This window comes from Diceros bicornis, chromosome 37 (genome assembly GCF_020826845.1).
Source record: "Diceros bicornis minor isolate mBicDic1 chromosome 37, mDicBic1.mat.cur, whole genome shotgun sequence".
NCBI classification, from domain to species: Eukaryota; Metazoa; Chordata; class Mammalia; order Perissodactyla; family Rhinocerotidae; genus Diceros; species Diceros bicornis.
In genome coordinates this window covers 19,626,893-19,647,064 of record NC_080776.1, presented here as the reverse complement: position 1 = coordinate 19,647,064, position 20,172 = coordinate 19,626,893, and the positions used below count along the sequence as shown (strand labels likewise).

Below are 20,172 nucleotides of genomic sequence, written 5' to 3'. Positions count from 1 at the left end.
TTCTTCAGTAAGTGATGGCACCCCACACCCTCAATCTCATTAAAAAAACTGCAGAGAATTCTTGGAGTGATGAACAAGGGTTGATATTTTTCCTTTCTTATTTTTTTGCATTATTTTCAAATAATCTATAAAATAGTTAAACTTTGTCATCAATGAGAGTCATGCACACTCATCCTAGCAATCAGGGATTTAGTTCTCTCTTTGGGTTTAGGCATTTCATGATGGGGGGGAAGGGTATTTGATCCATTTATTTAAAATCTAGGTTGAAAAAAAACTCCTTCTCTATCTGGAGATTTTAATATATTTATTTGAAAACCAAGTTCTGTGAAAGAGCACACTAAATAGTCATATATCTTCTCTTCAACCAAAGACTTGGAGACAACGTTCTTCAGGTCAGCGCAGAGGCAATGAAATATGCAGTGAATAGCAGGTCTCAGCATGAATTTCCAATATGAACCCGGACAATCTTCTTCAGATAAGCAATGAGATCCTAAGGAAGAGGGGAGACAGGGAAGCTAGGGTCATTATTTTAAAAACATTCTTTTTTTTCCTACTAGCTATGGAAGTCTAAAACTAGCCCCTAACCCCACCTAAGCAGTCTAATATGCCAGTTTGTGCTAAGATATAGTTTTCAAATTCCTATTGGACTGAATATTTTATCCTTTTGAAAACTAACAAGAATCCAATTTCCAACTGAAAACTTCTAAGCCATCTTGCAGTTAATTGCCTTGAAAGACTTGATCAGGTAAGGTATTGTGAAAGGCTGAAGGGGACTAACGTGAGTCAGTTCAGCTCTGCATAGAGACTGAGTACTTATGGTATTAACACTGTCATGTGCTGTTTCAGTAAAGCTTAGGAAACCATCAAAGGCTGAAAGATAATTTTCCCAAAGTAAGTTTAGATTGTAGGGAAGTTAGTAGAAATCTCCATCTAAGGTCCAAACTATCTCCCAGAGGCTTGAATATATTTTCCTATTAAAGGCAGAGGTTCTGCCTTAATATTTATCTGAGATTCTGTAAGAGCTTTCATTAATTGCTAGTTAGTGTATAACACTCATGGTGCTAGATTTGCAGCCTGACATTTAAATGTGTTTTTGTCATAATGTAATAAATGATACTGTTCTTACTTTCTTTAAAGAGTAGAACAAATTCATATTTGTCTGACAATGAATTTGTACTAGGGTAGAAGAGAACTTTGATTATATAGTTTGTATGCATCTTCAATTACATGATGACCAAAAAAATTGGAGAAATAAGAATGACAATTTCATAACATTAGATTATTCCAATGTTTTGCATCTAAAGACCTCCCTTCAACACTGTTAGAACACTGGCATAATAATAATAATCTTGGCAACTGGACAAAGCTTTGTGTTATAGTCTAACTGACCCCAAAGTACCTAAAAGCACTGTGTCTTATACACAGTAGACGTTCAAAAGCTTCATTGAATAAATGAATGTTAAGGCCTTTAGTGCCAAAAGTGTTGGCAAAGGAAAGAGAGGGAGAGAACAATCAGTGAGAAGCCTAGACCTGTGCTATTCAAAGTGTGATCTACGCGGGCCGGCCCATTGGCTTAGCGGTTAAATGCGCGTGCTCCGCAGCTGGCAGCCCGGGTTCGGATCCCGGGCGCGCACCAACGCACCGCTTCTCCGGCCATGCTGAGGCCGCGTCCCACATACAGCAACTAGAAGGATGTGCAGCTATGACACACAACTATCTACTGGGGCTTTGGGGGGCAAAAAAATAAAAAAAAAATAAATAAAATCTTCAAAGTGTGATCTACGGACCAGTGTTGGTCCACAAACTATAACTGATCCACAACAAGGAGCTTATATCAAAATGTAAATCCACTCCATTACTGAGCAAACTGGCAGTTCAGCTGACTTTTTTGCGGTGAGGAGGCAGCAAGGCTTTTTCGATGTAAGAAGCATTGAGTAGATTTATACTCTAGAGCAAGCTCCCCACCTCCTCACAGGCCTATGAAAACAGTTTGCAGACCAGCAACTTTGAATAGCATTGGTAAAAAACTAGAGGGTAGAGTCAAAGAAGAAAGAAAAAGGAATTGGTGGTTACGTATGCAGAAAGAGGTCAAAAAAAGGGGGAAGTTGTAATACTGTTTAGGTAAATAGAGATTAAGCACAAAAGGAAGGGGAAAAGTGAGACAATGGCTCTGCATAAGACATCTATGAAGTATTGACAAAGAGATTTCCCTTGATACGCAATTTTGTTCCACACACACCTCTGGTCCTTAATCATCAATATACTCAAATGGCTCTGGGGGTTCTGGCTCTTGTTCCTCCTCCTCGATTTTTGGGCCATGGGCTGCCACAGGTTCCACCAGCTCTTCAATGTCTTCACTGGTATCCTTCAGAATGATGATGCCTCCAATGGAGAGCTGTAAACACAGAGCAAGCAATGAAGAAGCACAAGCGCCACTCATATTTCCAGACTGCTCCAGAACGCAGAGTGCATATTTGTTAAACAGTACCTTAAGACTACCTGAATGATTCAGAAGGGAAGAACTGGGATAGAACGACACTTTACTAGATGAGAGTCAGGAAACTTGGGCACATGTGCCTGTGTGATGCTACGCCAAGGACTTAACCACACTGTTCAATTGTTAGAAGGGGCTAATAAGATCTTCTGATCTATTCCTTCAGGTTAGTCCGAGGACTGAAATGAGGAAAGCAACGTCAATGTGCATTACAAAGGATAAAGAGAACTGTAATCTATAAGGAGTATTTGCAAACTTAACCTAGTGGCTCTGGATGGTAGAACATGTGGTTCTGTTCCACGTGGATGATGCATCCCAATTTAAGAACAGCTATTTCCCAGTACTAGCCTCAGTGTGATTGCAGGGAGAACGTGTACTGTCCAAATATCGTATTCTAACGCCTTGCTACTCAACGTGTGGTCCTGGACCAGCAGTATCCTTATAGCCTGGGAGCTTGTTAGAAATGCAGAAAACTTGGCCCTACCCTACATCTATAGAAATTGCATTTTAATAAGATCCCCAGGTCATTTGTATGCACATTAAAGTTTGAGAAGCACACTAGTCTAATAGATATTTTATTATTTGTGAGAAAATCACCGTTTCAGACACAAAAGACAACCTACAAATAAAAAGCCCATTTTAATCCAGCAATTTCAGAATGACAGAGAACAATATAAATATCACAGATACTGAGGGTTTTCACTTTAATCTACAAATCCTTGTGATGCAAGACAATGAAGAAAGAGATGGGAAACAAAAGGAAGTAGAGTGTAGAAGCAATTCTATTAAGCCCTCTCCCAAACCTATTAGCAGAAGGTAAATTCAAACACCAAACTCTTCCCCATCTCTGGTGTGCTAATCTTATTCTATTTGCTTGCCTGTGTCAAAGGAAATGGAAAGCTGCTCTCTATAATTAAATCAGTCAACAGTGGCAGGGCACATCTGGAAAAAACATATTTCTACAAAAGCACATTACTGGGAAGGAAAAGAAACACAAGTACATTAGTCAAATGATTCACATATGTATAAGCACCCCTGCACTTCAACGTAATCTGATTTTTACTCATCAGAACTCTGCCCTGCCATGCTGTAAAACTGGTGTGCCTTCATGAATTTCTAAACTATCTCCCTTCTCTCAACACACACATATCCATACACATTAATCTATCACTTTTTGCCTTAAAAAGTTTGTTCTTCTTGAAGAGGAGCCATTTTACGAATGGACTGCCTTTACTACCAATATGCACCCAAGAACAATGAGTACATGGCCACTATCCTAATCCTCCATGGCCTAAAAGTTTACTTGAACCTTCTAAAGAACCAAATGGAGATGAATTTTGTACCAAACAGAAGAAAATACCCATGTTCACAAAAGGACTTCCCATATTTTGGAAACATATGGCTCCAGGTTATAACGGTACTATTTTATGCTTAACTGGAATGAAATAATCCAACTCAAATCCTGCAATATAATCAACTTACAGAAAGAACTTTTTATAGCTATATGGTTTAGGTTTATTAATGTCTTATATGTTAGTGAGAAATTTCACTCTCTAAGCAGAGAATAAGATACATGACACTCCATTTTCTGAGAAGCCTAGCGACAACTGAAGATACATGCAAGGGGACACTTCCTGTTGCCAAGCACTCCATATTCTCTTTAAGACATCTTTTAAGATGGATAGGAAGCAGAGTAGGAGTGCTATTTCCAAAACTATAGGTGCCTCTTTCAAATGCGGTGTCTGAGGAAGGGTCTGATGACCTTGCCATCGAGCATATGGGAGTGAGTCAGGGGGCACTCCTTTCTTCATTACACACACACAGAGGTAGTCTTTTCTTTTCTTTCTTTAATTGAGATACAATTCACATAACATAAATTAACTCTTTTAAACTATACAATTCAGTGGTTTTTAGTACATTCACAAAGTTGTACAACCACCTCCACTATCTAATTTAAGAACATATTCACCAAGCTAGGAGAAACCCTGTACTCATTAGCAGTCACTCTCCATTTTCCCCTACTCTCAGCCCATGACAACCACTAATGTAACTTCTGGCTCTATGGATTTGCCTATTCTGGACATTTCACATAAATGGAATCATACAATACGTGGCCCTTTGCATCTGGCTTTTATCACTTAGCATGGTTCACACATGTTGGTTCACAAGGTTCACACATGTTGTAGCATGTATCACATCTCACATTTGTTTATCCATTCACCAGTTGATGGACGTTTGTTTCCACTTTTTGGCTATTATGTATCAAGTTGATATGAACACCAGTTGGATCATTTTCTCTTTTATCCATTTGGCCAATCTCTGCCTTTTAATTGCAGTGTTTAATCCATTTACATCTCATGTAAGTACTGATAAGGCAGGATTTACTCCTGACATTTTGCTATTTGTTTTCTTGTGTCTTACATATTTTTGTTCTTCTGTTTTTCCACTGCTGGCTTCTTTGGTACTAAATAGATATTTTCTAGTGTACTACTTTAATTTCCTTGTTGATTTTTTTAGTCTATTTTTTTTTAAGTTTTAGCATTTCTTTTTTTCAAATTAAAAAATTTTAATTATAAACACTGGTTTATAACATTATATAAATTTCATGTGTATGTCATTGTATTTTGACTTCTGTATACACTACATTGCATTTACCACCAAAAGTCTAGCTTCCATCTGTCACCATACAAATGTCCCTCTTTACCCCTTTTGCCCTCTCCCCACTCCCTTCTTTTAGTCTATTTTTTGAGTTATTTTCTTAGTGGTTGCCTTTGGGGTTATAATTAACATTTTAATCTAATTTGAAAAACAGCAAGTTAATTTCAATAACTTCACCCCAAGCTGTGTTTCCCCACTACTTTGTGTTGTTATTGTGTTATAAACTGAACGTTTGTGTCCCCCTCAAAATGCATGTTGAAATCCTAACCTCAAAGTGATAGTATTAGGAGGTGGGCCTTTAGGAGGTAATTAGGTCATGAGGGTGAAGCCCTTATGAATGGAATTAGTGCCCTTATAACAAGAGACATGAAGAGAGCTTGCCTCCTCTCTCTCTGCTCTCTGCCATATGAGGACACAACGAGAAGAGGGCCGTCTATAAACGAGGATGAGGGCCTTTACCAAGAATCCAATCATGCTGACACCCTGATCTTGGACTTCTAGTCTCCAGAACTGTGAGAAATAAATGTTTGTTCTTTAAGCCAACCAGTCTTAAATGGTAGGTGGCAATTTGTTATAGCAACCAGAACTAAGACAATTGTAATACAAATTACATTTTTGTACAGTATATATACATCAACACCAATTTATGATTGCTGTATACAGTTGTGTTTTAAATCAAATAGGAGAAAAAAGAGTTACGAACAAAAACACATTTACAGTCTTATTTTTTTTTTTTAAAGATTTTTATTCATTTATTTTTTTCCCCCCAAAGCCCCAGCTGATAGTTGTATGTCATAGCTGCACATCCTTCCAGTTGCTGCTTGTGGGACTCAGCCTCAGCATGGCCGGAGAAGCGGTGCCTCGGTGGACGCCCGGGATCCGAACCTGGGCCACCAGCAGCGGAGCGCACGCACTCAACTGCCAAGCCACGGGCCGGCCCTACACTGTCTTTTATATTTCTTGTGGATTTAAGCTACTGTCTAGTGTCCTTTCATTTCAGCCTAAAGGGTTCACTTTAGTATTTCTTGTATGGCAGGTTGGCTAGTGACAAATTCTCTTAGTTTTTAACTGGGAATGTCTTAATTTCGTCTTCATTTTTTTTTTTTTTTTTTTTTGTGAGGAGATCAGCCCTGAGCTAACATCCGCCAATCCTCCTCTTTTTTTTTTGCTGAGGAAGACGGCCCTGGGCTAACATCGGTGCCTATCTTCCTCTACTTTATATGGGACGCCGCCACAGCATGGCTTACCAAGCAGTGTGTCGGTGCACGCCCGGGATCCGAACCAGTGAACCCCAGGCCGCCGCAGCGGAGCGCGCGCACTTAACCGCTTGCGCCACCGGGCCGGCCCCCTCGTCTTCATTTTTGAAGGATAGTTTTGCTGGATACAGAATTCTTGGTTGAGAGTCTTTTCTTTCTCCACTTTGAATATGTCATCCTACTGGCCTTCTAGCCTCCATGGTTTCTGATGACAAATAAGCTATTAATCTCTTTGAGGATCCTGGTACATGATGAGTTAGCTTCTCTTGCTGCTCTCAAGATTCCCTCTTTGTCTTTCAACAGTGTAATTATGATGTGTCTAGGTGTGGATCTTCTTGAGTTTATCATACTTGGATTCAATGAGCATCTTGGATATGTAGATTAATGTTACTCAACAAATTTGCAAAGTTTTTAGCCATTATTTCTTCATATATTCTTCTATCTTTTTCTCTCTTTGAGACTTCCATTATCCCAGTCTGTGTATGTTGGTATGCTTGATAGTGTTCCACAGGTCGCTGAGGCTCTGTTCATTTTTCTTCATCTTTTTTTTTTTTCTGGTTGTTCCTCAATTGACCTATCTTCAAGTTTGCTCAAGTCTGCTCAAATCAGCTGTCGAGCTCCTCTAGCAAATTTTTCATTTCAGTTATTGTATTTTTCTTTTTTTTTTTTTTTTTTGGTGGGGGAGGAAGACCAGCCCTGGGCTAACATCCGTGCCCAACTTTCTCTACTTTATATGGGATGCCGCCATAGCATGGCCTAACAAGCGGTGCGTCGGTGCGTGCCTGGGATCCAAACCAGCGAACCCCGGGCCGCTGCAGCGGAGTGAGCGCACTTAACCGCTTGCGCCACCTGGCCAACCCCATTTATTGTATTTTTCAACTCCAGAATGTCTCTTTGATTATTTTTTATAATTTCTATCTCTTTACTGATACGATTTGTTGAGACATCATGTTCATGATTTGTTGAGACATCCTTCTCATACTTTCTTTTAGTTCTTTAGACATAGTTCCTTTAGTTCTTTGAACATATTTTAAATAGTGAATTTATCTGCCTATTAAGTCCAATGTCTAGGCTTCCTCAGAGACAGTTTCTATTAATTGCCTTTTTCCCTGTGAACAGGCCATATTTTATTTCTTTGCATGTCTTATAATTTTTTGTTGAAAACTGGACATTTAAATAATATACTGCAGCAACTCTGGAAATCAGATTCTCCCTCCTCCCCAGGGTTTGTTGTTGTTGTTTGTTTGTTCTGTGACTCTTCTGAACTACTTCTATAAAGTCTGTATTGTCTGCCATATGTGACTACTGCATTCTCTACTTAGTTAGCTGAGTGCTCAGCTAATGATTGGACTTGGATTTCCTTAAACACCCAAACCAATAAGTCTCCCAGTCTTTGCTGAGGGGCTGTGTGTGTGTTGGGGCACACCTGCAACAGTCAGCCAGGCAGCTGGCAACTCTTCCTTAGTCTTCACTTCTTGCTTGCACAGAGGCAGTCTTTTGACTCACAGATGAACAGCTGTTACAGCTTCCTCTGACTTATGTTAAGCAAAGGCTTAAGAGTCATTTAACTTCCAACTGAGGCATATCAGTCTTCTCATACGGCCTCACGACATCAAGCATATACTTTGCTGTCTTCAGTTCTTCATAATTGTCAAAAACACTGGGTGTCTTGTGTGCTTAAAGTATTTACTAGCTGTGTACTAATATATCTGTTCTGGACATATTCTCACTTCAACTGGCAAGAGCAGTTTGTAGATGCTGTTAGAATACATTCTCTGTAAACACGCCACTTGGATGGACTGGGTTGCAGATTAGATAGTGACTACATCTGAGGTGTCCATTGGTGATTCTATCAATTCATTTATTCAACACTACAAATCAAGCAGTGTTAGGTTCTAGTAATGCAAGATTAATAGGAGGTGGGAGAAGATCTTTAAGCTAGTCCCTCCTTCCTGGACTAACTGCCTGCTACCTACAGATGTCTGGTGGTCAAATAATATTTATTGAGGATTCACCACATGCCAGACATTGTTTTACATATAACAACCTATTTAATCTTTACAATGTTCCTACAATGTAGGTAGTATCACTATCCCAATTTTACAGATGAGGAAACTGAAATATAAAGAGATTAAATGACTTGTCTTAATCATAGAGCTCAGAAATGGCAGAGCTGGAATATGAACTCAGTTCTGCTCAATTCTAGGTCTTCACCACTAAACACAGCTACCTTCCAACCCCTGCCTTTATCTCTTCTAGCTGAGAATGTAGTCAAGTTAAGACCTTGGCTCACAATTGTAGGTAAGAGTTACTTGCCACTCATCACCATCAGAGACCACCTTCAAGTTGATGAGAATGGGTTACTTTTCTATAAGGATCTAGAAATCTCGTCTACAATATTTTAGATAGGCCCAACATCTGGATGTATTAAATGTGTCTACTAATGGCTCTAGTTTTCTAGACACAAGAACCTGGAAAAGAAAGACATTATCATGCTCAAATTTCTGATCAGCATTTGTTTCTAACATGAAACATTCTGCCTTAGAATAAATTAAATGGCATGAAGATCTTTTTCTAAGTGTAAAATTCAATGCTCTAAATGCTTGTGTATTAACTGTATTACCTTGTTCAATCGTTGCCACATTCCTATGAGTTAGGGATAATAATTCTTATTTTACAGCAGAGGAAACTGAGGTAGAGAGACGTTTAATACTTGACCCAAGGTCACATAGGCTGGAAGTGTAGAATCAGGATTCAAACTCAGGAAGTCTGGCTCCAGAGTGTATGCTCCTAATCACTGTGCTGTATTGGGAACTTCTATGGTGTAAGTCTCTAGTAAATGAAGGATGTTTGCAGGGTTACACAAAGAAAAGGAAAGCTCCTCCAAATCTATATGGAATGGAAGGGAATGTTCTCTCTTTTGCTAAGAGATTTATTAGTACTAGAGAGCCTTCTTCAATGCTTTGGAGATTTATCCTTCTCTATCAATATTCCATTGTCCTATGGATTAATATCCCGCTGGTATATAGCTAAGGGCCATCGCTAACTTACTGGTTTGAAAGGCTGGTATCTACAGGTCTCTGGCATGGTCAGGACCTTAAGCTGGGCAGGCATAACTCGGGCTGGGTTATCCAGTAACTGGAAGTTTGGCTCAGGTTCTTTTTTCTTCTCTTTTTCTTCCTTTTTCTCTGCCTCATCCTAGAAAATATTAAAAAAAATAACCCAATAGTGGTTCACTTCTGTTCCACATCACTAAATAACGTTTGATAAGTTTACTAAGCAACTGTTCGGTGCAAAAGGTAATTAGGATCAGATACAATGGAAGTACAACTAAAGTGACCCCAGACTCAGAGGAGGGAGGGGGTAACTCTGCTTGGAGGTGAGAATGGTATTTTACCTGGTTTTGAAGGATGAGAAGGTTTTTCTACCAGGAGAGATCAGAAAATAAGGGTCTATTTAAATAAATAATATTCCTTTTGCCTGAAAGTGCCTTTCTTTCTCCCACCATCATTTCATTGTCTGCTGAAAATCTTACTCTGCTCTTTAAAACCCATTTTAGTTGTTATTTCCTCCAAGAAACCAATCCTGACTTGTACTCTTATATTCTTCCCATGAATTAATATAATTTCCAAAGTCTCTTCCAATTAAAATTATATGAGTTTCTATGCTTGGAACAGGATAATTATTTAAAGGAAGACAAGAGCAAGGTATAATAATGTCCAACTGAGGAAGAATCTGGACCATGACAGAGACAGATAGATCCACCCATATGACCACCAAATTATACCTACCACTTCCATTTTCTCCTCCTCCTTTTTTTCTTTTTCTTTTTCCTTCTTTTTAGCCTTGGCAGTAATAGATAACACAGCAGTGGAAACCTAGAGGAAGTGAACAGGGTAAATCCTTGTAATCTCTTACCTACAAACAAATGTACAAGCCCAAAGAGAACTCAGTCCTACAATACTATTCTGTTTCCTGGCAGTAAGTATCACAAAGAACAAAATAATCAGGGAATAAATGGGAAAAGCAAGCAGGACATTTATTCACATACTTTACTACTATGATCATCAGATGAATCTTTAGTTCCTGGAGGCTTGTGTCCAATACTTTAATTTTTTTTGATCTGTAACCTGTTTTGGATGTGGATTTGCTATCATGAGCTTCTGAGATAGAGATTTGGGTGTTATGCCCCTTTTGACTTTATAGGGAAAGCACTGGAAAACATAAAAATTTCCTCCAAGCCTGGTCGTAAAGACACTCTCACTAGACTAGATGCCCTACAATGGTAATACACAGTGGGTGAGTGGTTAGCCTGGAATTATCCTCCTTGATGGGTATCACTGAAATCAAAGGTGAAACAGGGACTTTGAAAGGCCAGGCAGTGTTGGTGTAAAGCTGACTTTGTTTCAGATTCAAAAGGGCATTCTGAAACATAGCTGAGGAAACAAGATGTTGTTGTCAAAGGATATTCATCACTCATCACCCTCAAATTTGGTTAATTATATAATTATCCCTACTTACACACAAAATTTACAGCAAGCAAACAACAACTGGCTAATATGGAACATTATCCTAAGAGAAAGAACCATTTTCCTAAACATAAGGTATCATAAAGGATAATTGTACTGAGAAAACTGCAGGGCCAGGTGCAGCTCTCTAATTCACCACATGTTGATTTTACACACATCAATGAGTGTCCTCATACACTGCTGGTAGTATAAATTGGTTATATCCATTTTCAAAGGAAATTTAGTTAGTAACTATGAAAATAAATAATATACATTATTTTCGATCAAGCAATTCCTCATCTAATATTCTAACCTATAGATATATTTGTACAAGTGCACAAATATACATGTATAAAGATTCTTATTCCAGTCTCATTCTAACAGTGACAAATCAGAAATAACCTTAAATGTCCGTCAGATAAAGAATTGGTATGAGACATAATAGTATCTACATAAAGGGATTGCTCTGCAGCTGTGGAAAAAATGAGATTCATATACATTGAAAAGATAAATTGTTAAAGTGAAAACAATAAGATGTAGAATATTATGTAGAAAATAATTCTATTTATGGTATAAAAAGTATTGATATGTGTAGAGAAAACATTTGGAGCGATTCACAAACTGTGATTCTTGCAACATGGTACATGGATAACCAGGAGAGAAAAAGGGCTTTTACTTTATATCCTTTATAATGTTAGACTTTACCATAAGAAGTATTACTTTTAAAGTATCTAATTTAAAAGGTAAAAATATTTAAAACAAACCCAAGTAAAACACTAAGCAGCTCCTATATATATACATACAAGTGCTGCTCAAAGGAACAAAGAACCTACCTTTTCCTTTTCTTTTTCTTTTGGTACTTCCAGAGGGGCAGGATATGCAAATGTGGATGGTTTACAGTTTGATTTATACTGAACTTTCGGCATCTGAAGAAATAAAAGAATTTTTTCCCTTTCCATTAAAATAATCAAAATGAAGATTTAAGTATTCTATCCTCTTAACAAGCATACAGATGCAAAGGGATGCCAGAAGTTTCAATCCAGGCTAAATGTTCAATTACAGTGCTATTCAATTACATTATCACTCCTCCTTAAAGGCATCTGTCTTCTTTCATTCATTAGTTTTGAGGTGCTTTCCAGAACCACCTGCAGTTCCCTACACTTTCCCGAAGCTCTGTGCCTTTGAACAGGCACCATCTTTACTGACCATGCACCTTGCTCCAGTGGGTTAAGTCCCACTCGTGGTGTGAGCATCAGATCAACTGTTACTTCCTTTGTAAAGTATTGTCTGATTATCTAGCCTAACTAGCATACCTAACTTCCATGTCCCCTACCTGTACCACACTAACAACCTATAGAAGTCTGTATACAGTTTCTACACCATATAATCACAGCTTACAAGAGCGTAACTTTAGCCTAACGGAAAAGTCAGCTTCACATTACTTATTGAGCAGGTTTCAAGTTCTCTAGTCTGAATTCTTCTCTATTTACCCAATTTATATTGATAGAGAATGGTAATAAGCATCATATTTACTAGGACAAGTAATCTTGTCTTTTCCATCCCACTTTCACTGTAAAGAATGGAAATAAAGATCATAAAATTGTGTGCCAGAGGAAAAAATCCCTAAAGATTATACAAGATGTTTAACTGCAATATTAAAGGTTAGGGATTGGGAAACCTAAAGATTCTTGTTTGACAGGCAAAACTGCTCAATATTTACAAATGTGAGTAGTTTAATACTGAAACACTTGAAGGATAACTGGCTGTATAGCTATACTAAAAAAAACCAATTCAATGAAATAATCTTTATAAGCCATTTTTCGACCTAAAAATTTTCCACTCTGAAAATTTAATGGAATATTTTAATAACAGTGATGATCAGATGTAAGAGTTATTTAAAGGTCAAAAGGCCTCTGAGAGGGTGGAAGAACAAGAAGGTGAACCATCAGGCCACAGGACTGAGAAAGAGCTAAGCACAAACTCCATTAAAAAAAACAAAAGATGATGTGATGACAGGGGATGTATCACCTTAAGTCTTTGATTTAAGTGACTAGCTTCTCATTTTATTTATTTATTTATTTATTTTTTGTGAAGAAGATCAGCCCTGAGCTAACATCCATGCTAATCCTCCTCTTTTTGCTGAGGAAGACCGGCTCTGAGCTAACATCTATTGCCAATCCTCCTCCTTTTGTTCCCCCCACCAGAGCCCCAGTAGATAGTTGTATGTCATAGTTGCACATCCTTCTAGTTGCTGTATGTGGGACGCGGCCTCAGCATGGCCGGAGAAGTGGTGAGTTGGTGCGCGCCGGGGATCTGAACCCGGGCCGCCAGTAGCGGAGCGCGCTCACTTAACCGCTAAGCCAGGGGGCCGGCCCATAAGTGACTAGTTTCTTTCTGTCAGATTCCCTGGCTCCTCACTGCTGGTCTTGTTTTCCGCCGCTACCAAAGGGACATCTTCCTATTTTGCTTTTCCCTTTAGTAATAATCCTTTCTTCCATCAAATGCTCTAGCATCACATAACTCTGACATATGTCCCTGTCTCAAACCTTCATTCCTTATTAAGATTTAGTTTAGGTCCTCTTTTTTCCTTGCCCAGACTATTGCAATAGCATTGTAATGAATTTCCATTGATACCAGAGTGATGTTTCTAGAATACAAAGCTCATCATGTCATTTATCTGCATGAAATCCTTCAACAGCTCCTACAGACTTTCAGTATTAAATAAAATAAATCAGAGTTATCTATAAAGGCTTTTCATAGTTTTACATTTCGTCCCCTCTCTCACCATTCCCTCTCAATTGATTTACCCAAGGTCACACAGTTTGTAAGAAGATTTGATTTTCAAAACTCCCACCAACACACTCCAATCAACAAAGTGATGACTCAATTTGAAGGGGAAATACTTTAGTGATGAGATGTCAACTCGTCTTTAAAATCTCATGATAATCTTTATGAGTGGGTGAATAGGATACAGTAAAGAACTATATACACTATATGCTATAAAACCAATGTCTCAAAAACATACCTTTAAGTCCTTGTTAAGACCAATGACACAGGTAGGGGTATAAGCCAATGACAGGAAATGTGAAAGAGGAAACCAGAACCAGAACTGGGTAAAGACAAGGACGCCAACCACAGAAGGCATATGGGTATGCCCAGTCCTGGACTGCAAGGAGATTGTGACATTATGACCACCTGCAGAAAAAGAGAGAAACCATGAACACCAATCCAGTAGGGCAATGATAAAGATTTCTAAGTACAGCACTAGTGAAGCATTTGGTGATTATTTTAAGAGTACAGTTCATAAAATTGAATACATAGTAGACGGAATTAGTTAGGCAGTGAGCCATCTAGGGTCTTCAAAATTGGAAGTGCTGTACTTTAACTGGACTCAGGGTATATCTAGACCTTCTTTCTACATAGGCAGGCATTTTTCAAAAACAGCCTGAAGGATATCAAAACCGTATGCTAAATTAAATATTTATATTATACACTGGCTTTTAATGTGCTAAATAAAAAAGTAAAATTTTAGTACACATCATATTTTCAAACAATAGCAAAGAGGCAAGAGGTAGACACTGTTTGCTTAGTTTTACTCTTTCTGCTTTAGTCATGTTTGAATGCAGGCAGCTCCAACATTAACTAGCCTTATGACCTTGGGTAAATCACTTTACCTCCAAAAGTCTTTTTCCCCATTGGCAAAATGAGAGTTTGAACTTGAGCACTTGAACTACAGCACTACCACTAACAAAAGAAAAATTTTAATCTCCAATCCTTGATTCAATTGAAAATTTTTTTTGAGGAAGCACAATACATAAAACAATAAAAACAGAGCTAATTCTATTTAATCAGAAGTTTGGGCTGTCAAGAGGGTGCACGGCTTAGAACCTGACCTGTTCATCTGTCTCGTGCCATGTCCCCTTGCCGCCACCCCTTGAGGGAGTACAGAGAAACACAGTTTGAAAGCCAGTTAACAAAAGCTAAGATCCAAGCATCAGTTGGACACCTGGATCTTTACTGGGCCTTGTACGGCTGAGACTCCAGGAGGCTATTAAGGGCTGCAAACTTGAACGTCTTCAGAAACCAGTCAGATAAATGTATGAGAAAACTTGGACTGGAAACAGTGGGGTTGAAGCCACCTGGAAAGTTCGTGTCCTACTTACAGAGGACATGTTACTAGGGGTGTAGGTCTGGGGTCGCTAGGTAATTTTGCTTTTAAAAGTAGACCCAAATCTGGAGATTTTGTTCAAAATTTTGCAAATTATGCTAGGCAGGCAAAACAAAACACGAGTTAAGTCTGATGTGGCCGGTGGGCTGCTGTGTTGTAGCCTCTGGTCTATATGGTAACAGTGGTAGTGCTGGACCCCAGAACTTTGAGACACAAACCTTTTAGTTTATATAATATAGTCTATAAAAACGGGGCTTTTCTGTACCTGGTCACCATTCTAATTTGAATTCCAATTCTGGATCCCTGTTGCTCACATTTCCCTTCTCTTAATCTCAGTATCTCACAGATGCCTTCATGTTTTGCTTGAAGTCAGGAAGTAAGTACTAACTTTATTAAACCAAAAAGCATTTTAATCTTTTATAAGAATCAGGGTTCTATTGTTCAATCAAATAATCTAGATTTTCTTAATATTCCACTAGAGATTCCATCTGGAAAAAAAATCAGGTATACTTAAATTTTGTTTTTCCAACAGGAATGAGTTATATACATTTAAAATGTCTGCTTATCCTTTTCCCTACTCTAACCCCTACATTCACTGAATGCTTACTCTATATTGAGAATTTTGAACAAAACACTGAAAAAGATCCCAAAGAGCTTCCAGTCTAATGGAGAAGACAGATAACTAGATAATTAAAATGAGGCATAAAAGTATTATGATAGATATAAACCTGGGTGCTAGTGGGAACATATAGCTAAGCATGGTACCTAATCCAGGGTGGGGGCTGGGTAGAGTAGCAGAAGAGGGGGAAAGGCTTCCTAGGGAATGTGATATTTGATCTCAGTTTTGAAGCTGAATTTCCTTTTATTCCAATAAAAGGAAACTTATCTTCTTCAGACTTAGAAACTAAACTAGCCTTTTGTTCTAACAGTCTGAGATTTAATATAAAACAAGAGAGAGTTTATCTTATCGAGAATATTTACATAGTTTTACAAACTTCAGTCATAAACCTTCATAATCTTTGGCTTTTCTGCCTGAAGTTGCCCTCTCCAGATTTTCTCTACGACCACTAACTTCTAAGAGATAGACCGCAGGACTACATATTGTTCTAATGCAGGTGCAGCACAGTTTTGTAAGAGGACAGGATAGTAACAAAGTGAAAAGGGGTAAAAGAATAATTTTATGCTCATAATAGTGAGCAGGACAGTACAGAACTTTTATGTACTAAATAATACGACAATACCTAAGGCCAAAACCATTATAAATAAAAAGAGAAATGGAAAGAACCATGAAAACTTAACAGGTCCACGACAAATCAAACAGACACAAAAAAAGAAGAGGCAGGAGAGAGGGCTGAAAGAGGAAGGAAGAAGGAGAAAACAGAGAGAGGCCTTCTAGTCAAGATGGCAGAATACAGCTGAAACGTAGAATTATCCTCCTCTAGTTCTTCACAAATAACTCTAATATAGTAAGAACCAGCAAAAAACTGTAGTAGTACTGAATGAACAAGTAAAGGGTTGTACCCTAAAACCACAAACTTCAGAAAGTGGCAGCTAAAAGAAAAAAGATTACTGAGTAGTAAAATGTTACTCCTAAAGCCTATTTAAAAACCAATTACCAAAAGTAGCCAATCTGTAAGGCTACATACCGTATGATTCCAACTATATAATATTCTGGAAGAAAACAAACACTAAAGCTATAGAGAAAGTAAAAAGATCAGTGGTTGCCAGGGGATTGTGGGAGGAAGAGAGGGATGAAAAGGTGGGGAACAAGAGGATTTTTAGGGCAGGGAAATTTTATAATATTGCAATGATGGGTACACGTCATCATGCATTTGTCAAAACCCATAGAGAGTGAACCCAAATGTAAACCACAGACTAATAAAATCCAGTCAATTAAGTGTCAAGTCTTAGTACAGATACGCAGGAAAAAGTAGCAGCAATAAAAGAAATGGTGGTGAGCACTGAATCCATTTAAATATGGAACTAAGACTAAACTGTGAGAATTATGATTTCACAAGAGAATTTAAATGTTATAAACCATGACAATGTAAACATAATACAAAAATATTGGAAAGTGGTAAAGAATGAGGAGGGAGAAACTATGGCATGTCAATGTCTGTATTGCTTATACATGGAAGAGAATTAATACCATTGAGAATTAAAACGTTTACTTCATCCAAAGTATCCATCAAATATTTTCCTTGTTTATATACTGCTGTAAGGAACTGTCTTTAAATTAAAAAGAGAAAAATAAATTGTACCTTAACACTAAAACTTCGAGCAGAAAACTCGTAACTTCTAGGAAAATTAAAACAAAACAAAAACACCCCCACTAGACAAATGGATTAAAAGAGAAGAATATTTGCTTCAAAAATTTAGAAAAGAGCACCAAGATCCTAAGAAAAGAAAGGAAACGCAAACAAAAGACTGGAGCAAAAATAAAAAATTTAGAGAAAAAAAGAAGAGTAGCATCAGTACATAAAACAAATAAAAAGAAATCTAGCAAATCTAATCAAGAAAAAGATAAAATAAACCAAATTAGAAAGGAGACAGAGACTTTTTTTTTTTAAAAGCCATATAAGGGAGAGTATCCAAAATGATAAAACAAGGACACTAAAAACCTTGATATGATTAAAAAACACTCTCAGCAAGTAGAAAACCTGGAGATTAATAAAAAACCTTAACATATCAAAAAAAATGCAGCTTCTTCTCCCTCATCTCGTCTTCACTAAAAATATACACACATTTCTAGTTGACCAAGAAAAGAATGACTGTAATAAATATAGCTAACAGAGTATTTTTATTAGAAGAAAGACAGATGGCTAATAAATTTGAGAAAAATGCTCATATAATAACAGAACTACTATGAAAACCCTGAGATATTATTCTTCACCTTTCAAATTAGCAAAGATTAATAAAAAAGATTATATTCTACATTGCTAGAGTATAGTAAGAAAAAGAATCACATACTTGAACAATGAAACAAGTATGCTCGTTCTCTTCTACCCTATTGAGATGTCACCAATAGTAACAGTTAAGGAATACGTCAAACGAACCCCAAGTCCAAGGCACTAAAGCACACCATTCTACCTTGGAAGGGCAGCCCATCTCTTCTGAAATAAACCATAGTGTAGAGGTGAAGAGTACGAATTCAGGAGCCAGATGGCACATGTACTCTGCATTTATTAGGCAAATATTCCATGTATCTTATTTTAGGATGATTTGGCAGGTAGAATTTGTCTAAAATCTAATTTTTTCCTCAAAAATTTTCCAACGTCAACTTGTTTAAAACTGATATGTACTAAGAAAATTAAATTAAAAAAAATCAGCCAATAGTCATTGAACACTTTACTAAATGACAGGCACTGTTCCTATTGCTTTACATGTATTTTTAATCCTCCCAACACTATAAGGTAGACTTCACAAGACAGAAAAACAGACAGAGAGAGGGGAAAATTACTTCTCAAGGTTATATAGCTAGTATTATAAAGGGACTGGGATTCAAACCCTAACAGTCTGCACTCTTAACAACTCTATTAAATTATTTCTATGAACTGTAGGCTCCAAATTTTCTGCAGGAATAATTTGCCCCAGACTCAATTTCTACTACATCATATAGTTAGAGCGGATAGTCATTTCATTAGATTTAGTTTAAATAGATAAATAAATCTGGAAGACTTAAAAACATTTACCTGCATCCAGTATGCCCTGGGCCAGTATTGCGCCAAACTTGGCCATGACATCATCATGTTTATCATTGATGACTTTGGAATACAGCTGTCTGAACTGATTCACCTGAAGGAACAAGAAAAAGAATTATAGTCTAATTCTATTCATTTGCTGTGTCATTTTAGAGCAGGGAATAGATTGCTCAAATGGTAATGAAACTTGAGTTCTGAATTTCACAACATGCAAAAAGAGAGGGATATGGACCAGATTTGAAGGAAGAACAGTTCCATGGTTGAAATCATGGGTGTTATGACTTTTCTGGTGTGGGAGCACCAGTTCTGTTTTCAATCCTCATTCCACAGTGGATGATTCAGACTCAAGGGAATGTTGAATGCGACTGCTCATTGCACCACTGTTAGTCAGTAGGCTTAAACAGTTCAAGTGAACACTAAGGCTTTCATTGCACTGTGAATTACAGCTATTCTGCTTACTGTCAACCTTACAGATTTCCTAACGGGCATAGTCCTTCAATTCTACCTCAAAGTAAACTACCCTTCACTGAAGTTCTGCGAGGTATATTTCGGACTAAGCGTATTCACATATACAGTAAAGATTTTCATTATGCACACATATTAATTTTTTGAGAATATATCACAATAATTACTCTTACCAAAATGAAAACACCAAAATGGAACACGTACTGACTCATGTAGGGTGGGATTACTGGTAATTTTTGTTTGCTTCCTTATTCTTTCCTGCATTTTCTAAAATTAATATATATTGCTTTTATAATTAGAAAATAATATTTATAAAATATGGTTCTTAATATATTTGTGATTCCTTTAAAACTGTTTGCATGACAATAAGGGAACTATTTTATGCTTCTTCCATGTCTTACAATTCTGTTTTCCCACCAGTGCTTTTCAAATGGCAGGCACCCAGGAAGAAGGCTGCTTGTTCAAGAAGCACCTGGTCACGGAGTTCCCCAAATCTGCCAAAAGCAGAAAATATCAAATTTGATTTTCCTAATATAATGACTTTATCCTTTCAGAATCTCTTCCCTTCTTCAATCATCTTGGTTTGGGAGGCCAACATTGTGATATACTGCAGAGTAACATAGAATCAGACAACACTGGCTTATAAATGCCTCTATTCTAATAAGCTGTTTGGGTAAGTTACTTAGCTTTCCTGAGTCTCATTTTCTTCATCTCTACAGGGTATATTACAGCACCTACCTTACATGGCTGTTGTGAGGATTATATGAGGTAATATATATGTAATGTAATACGTAAAAGGCATTTTATAGTTCATTAAGCATGGCTGTCTTATCACACTGGGGCAGAATCCTACAAGTCCTCCTTGACTACTATCTCTACAACCCAAATACTGCTAACAAAATGATATTCCTTTAACCTAGTT

General features: G+C 37.5%; 1 protein-coding gene across 1 annotated transcript in view; it reads right to left on the bottom strand.

Moving 5' to 3' along the window:
• Positions 1–285: 285 nt before the first annotated feature.
• The window catches only part of PSMD1 (proteasome 26S subunit, non-ATPase 1), a 92,779-nt gene continuing 72,892 nt past the window's right edge, over positions 286–20,172 (bottom strand). The window contains exons 19-25 of the mRNA XM_058533188.1: positions 18,777–18,879; positions 13,942–14,111; positions 11,750–11,842; positions 10,200–10,286; positions 9,460–9,606; positions 2,240–2,395; positions 286–490 (exon numbers count right to left, since the gene is read on the bottom strand). Of these exons, the coding sequence (XP_058389171.1) occupies positions 2,249–2,395; positions 9,460–9,606; positions 10,200–10,286; positions 11,750–11,842; positions 13,942–14,111; positions 18,777–18,879 (747 nt within the window). The 3' untranslated portion in view covers positions 286–490; positions 2,240–2,248. The remainder of the gene's footprint in view (positions 491–2,239; positions 2,396–9,459; positions 9,607–10,199; positions 10,287–11,749; positions 11,843–13,941; positions 14,112–18,776; positions 18,880–20,172) is intronic.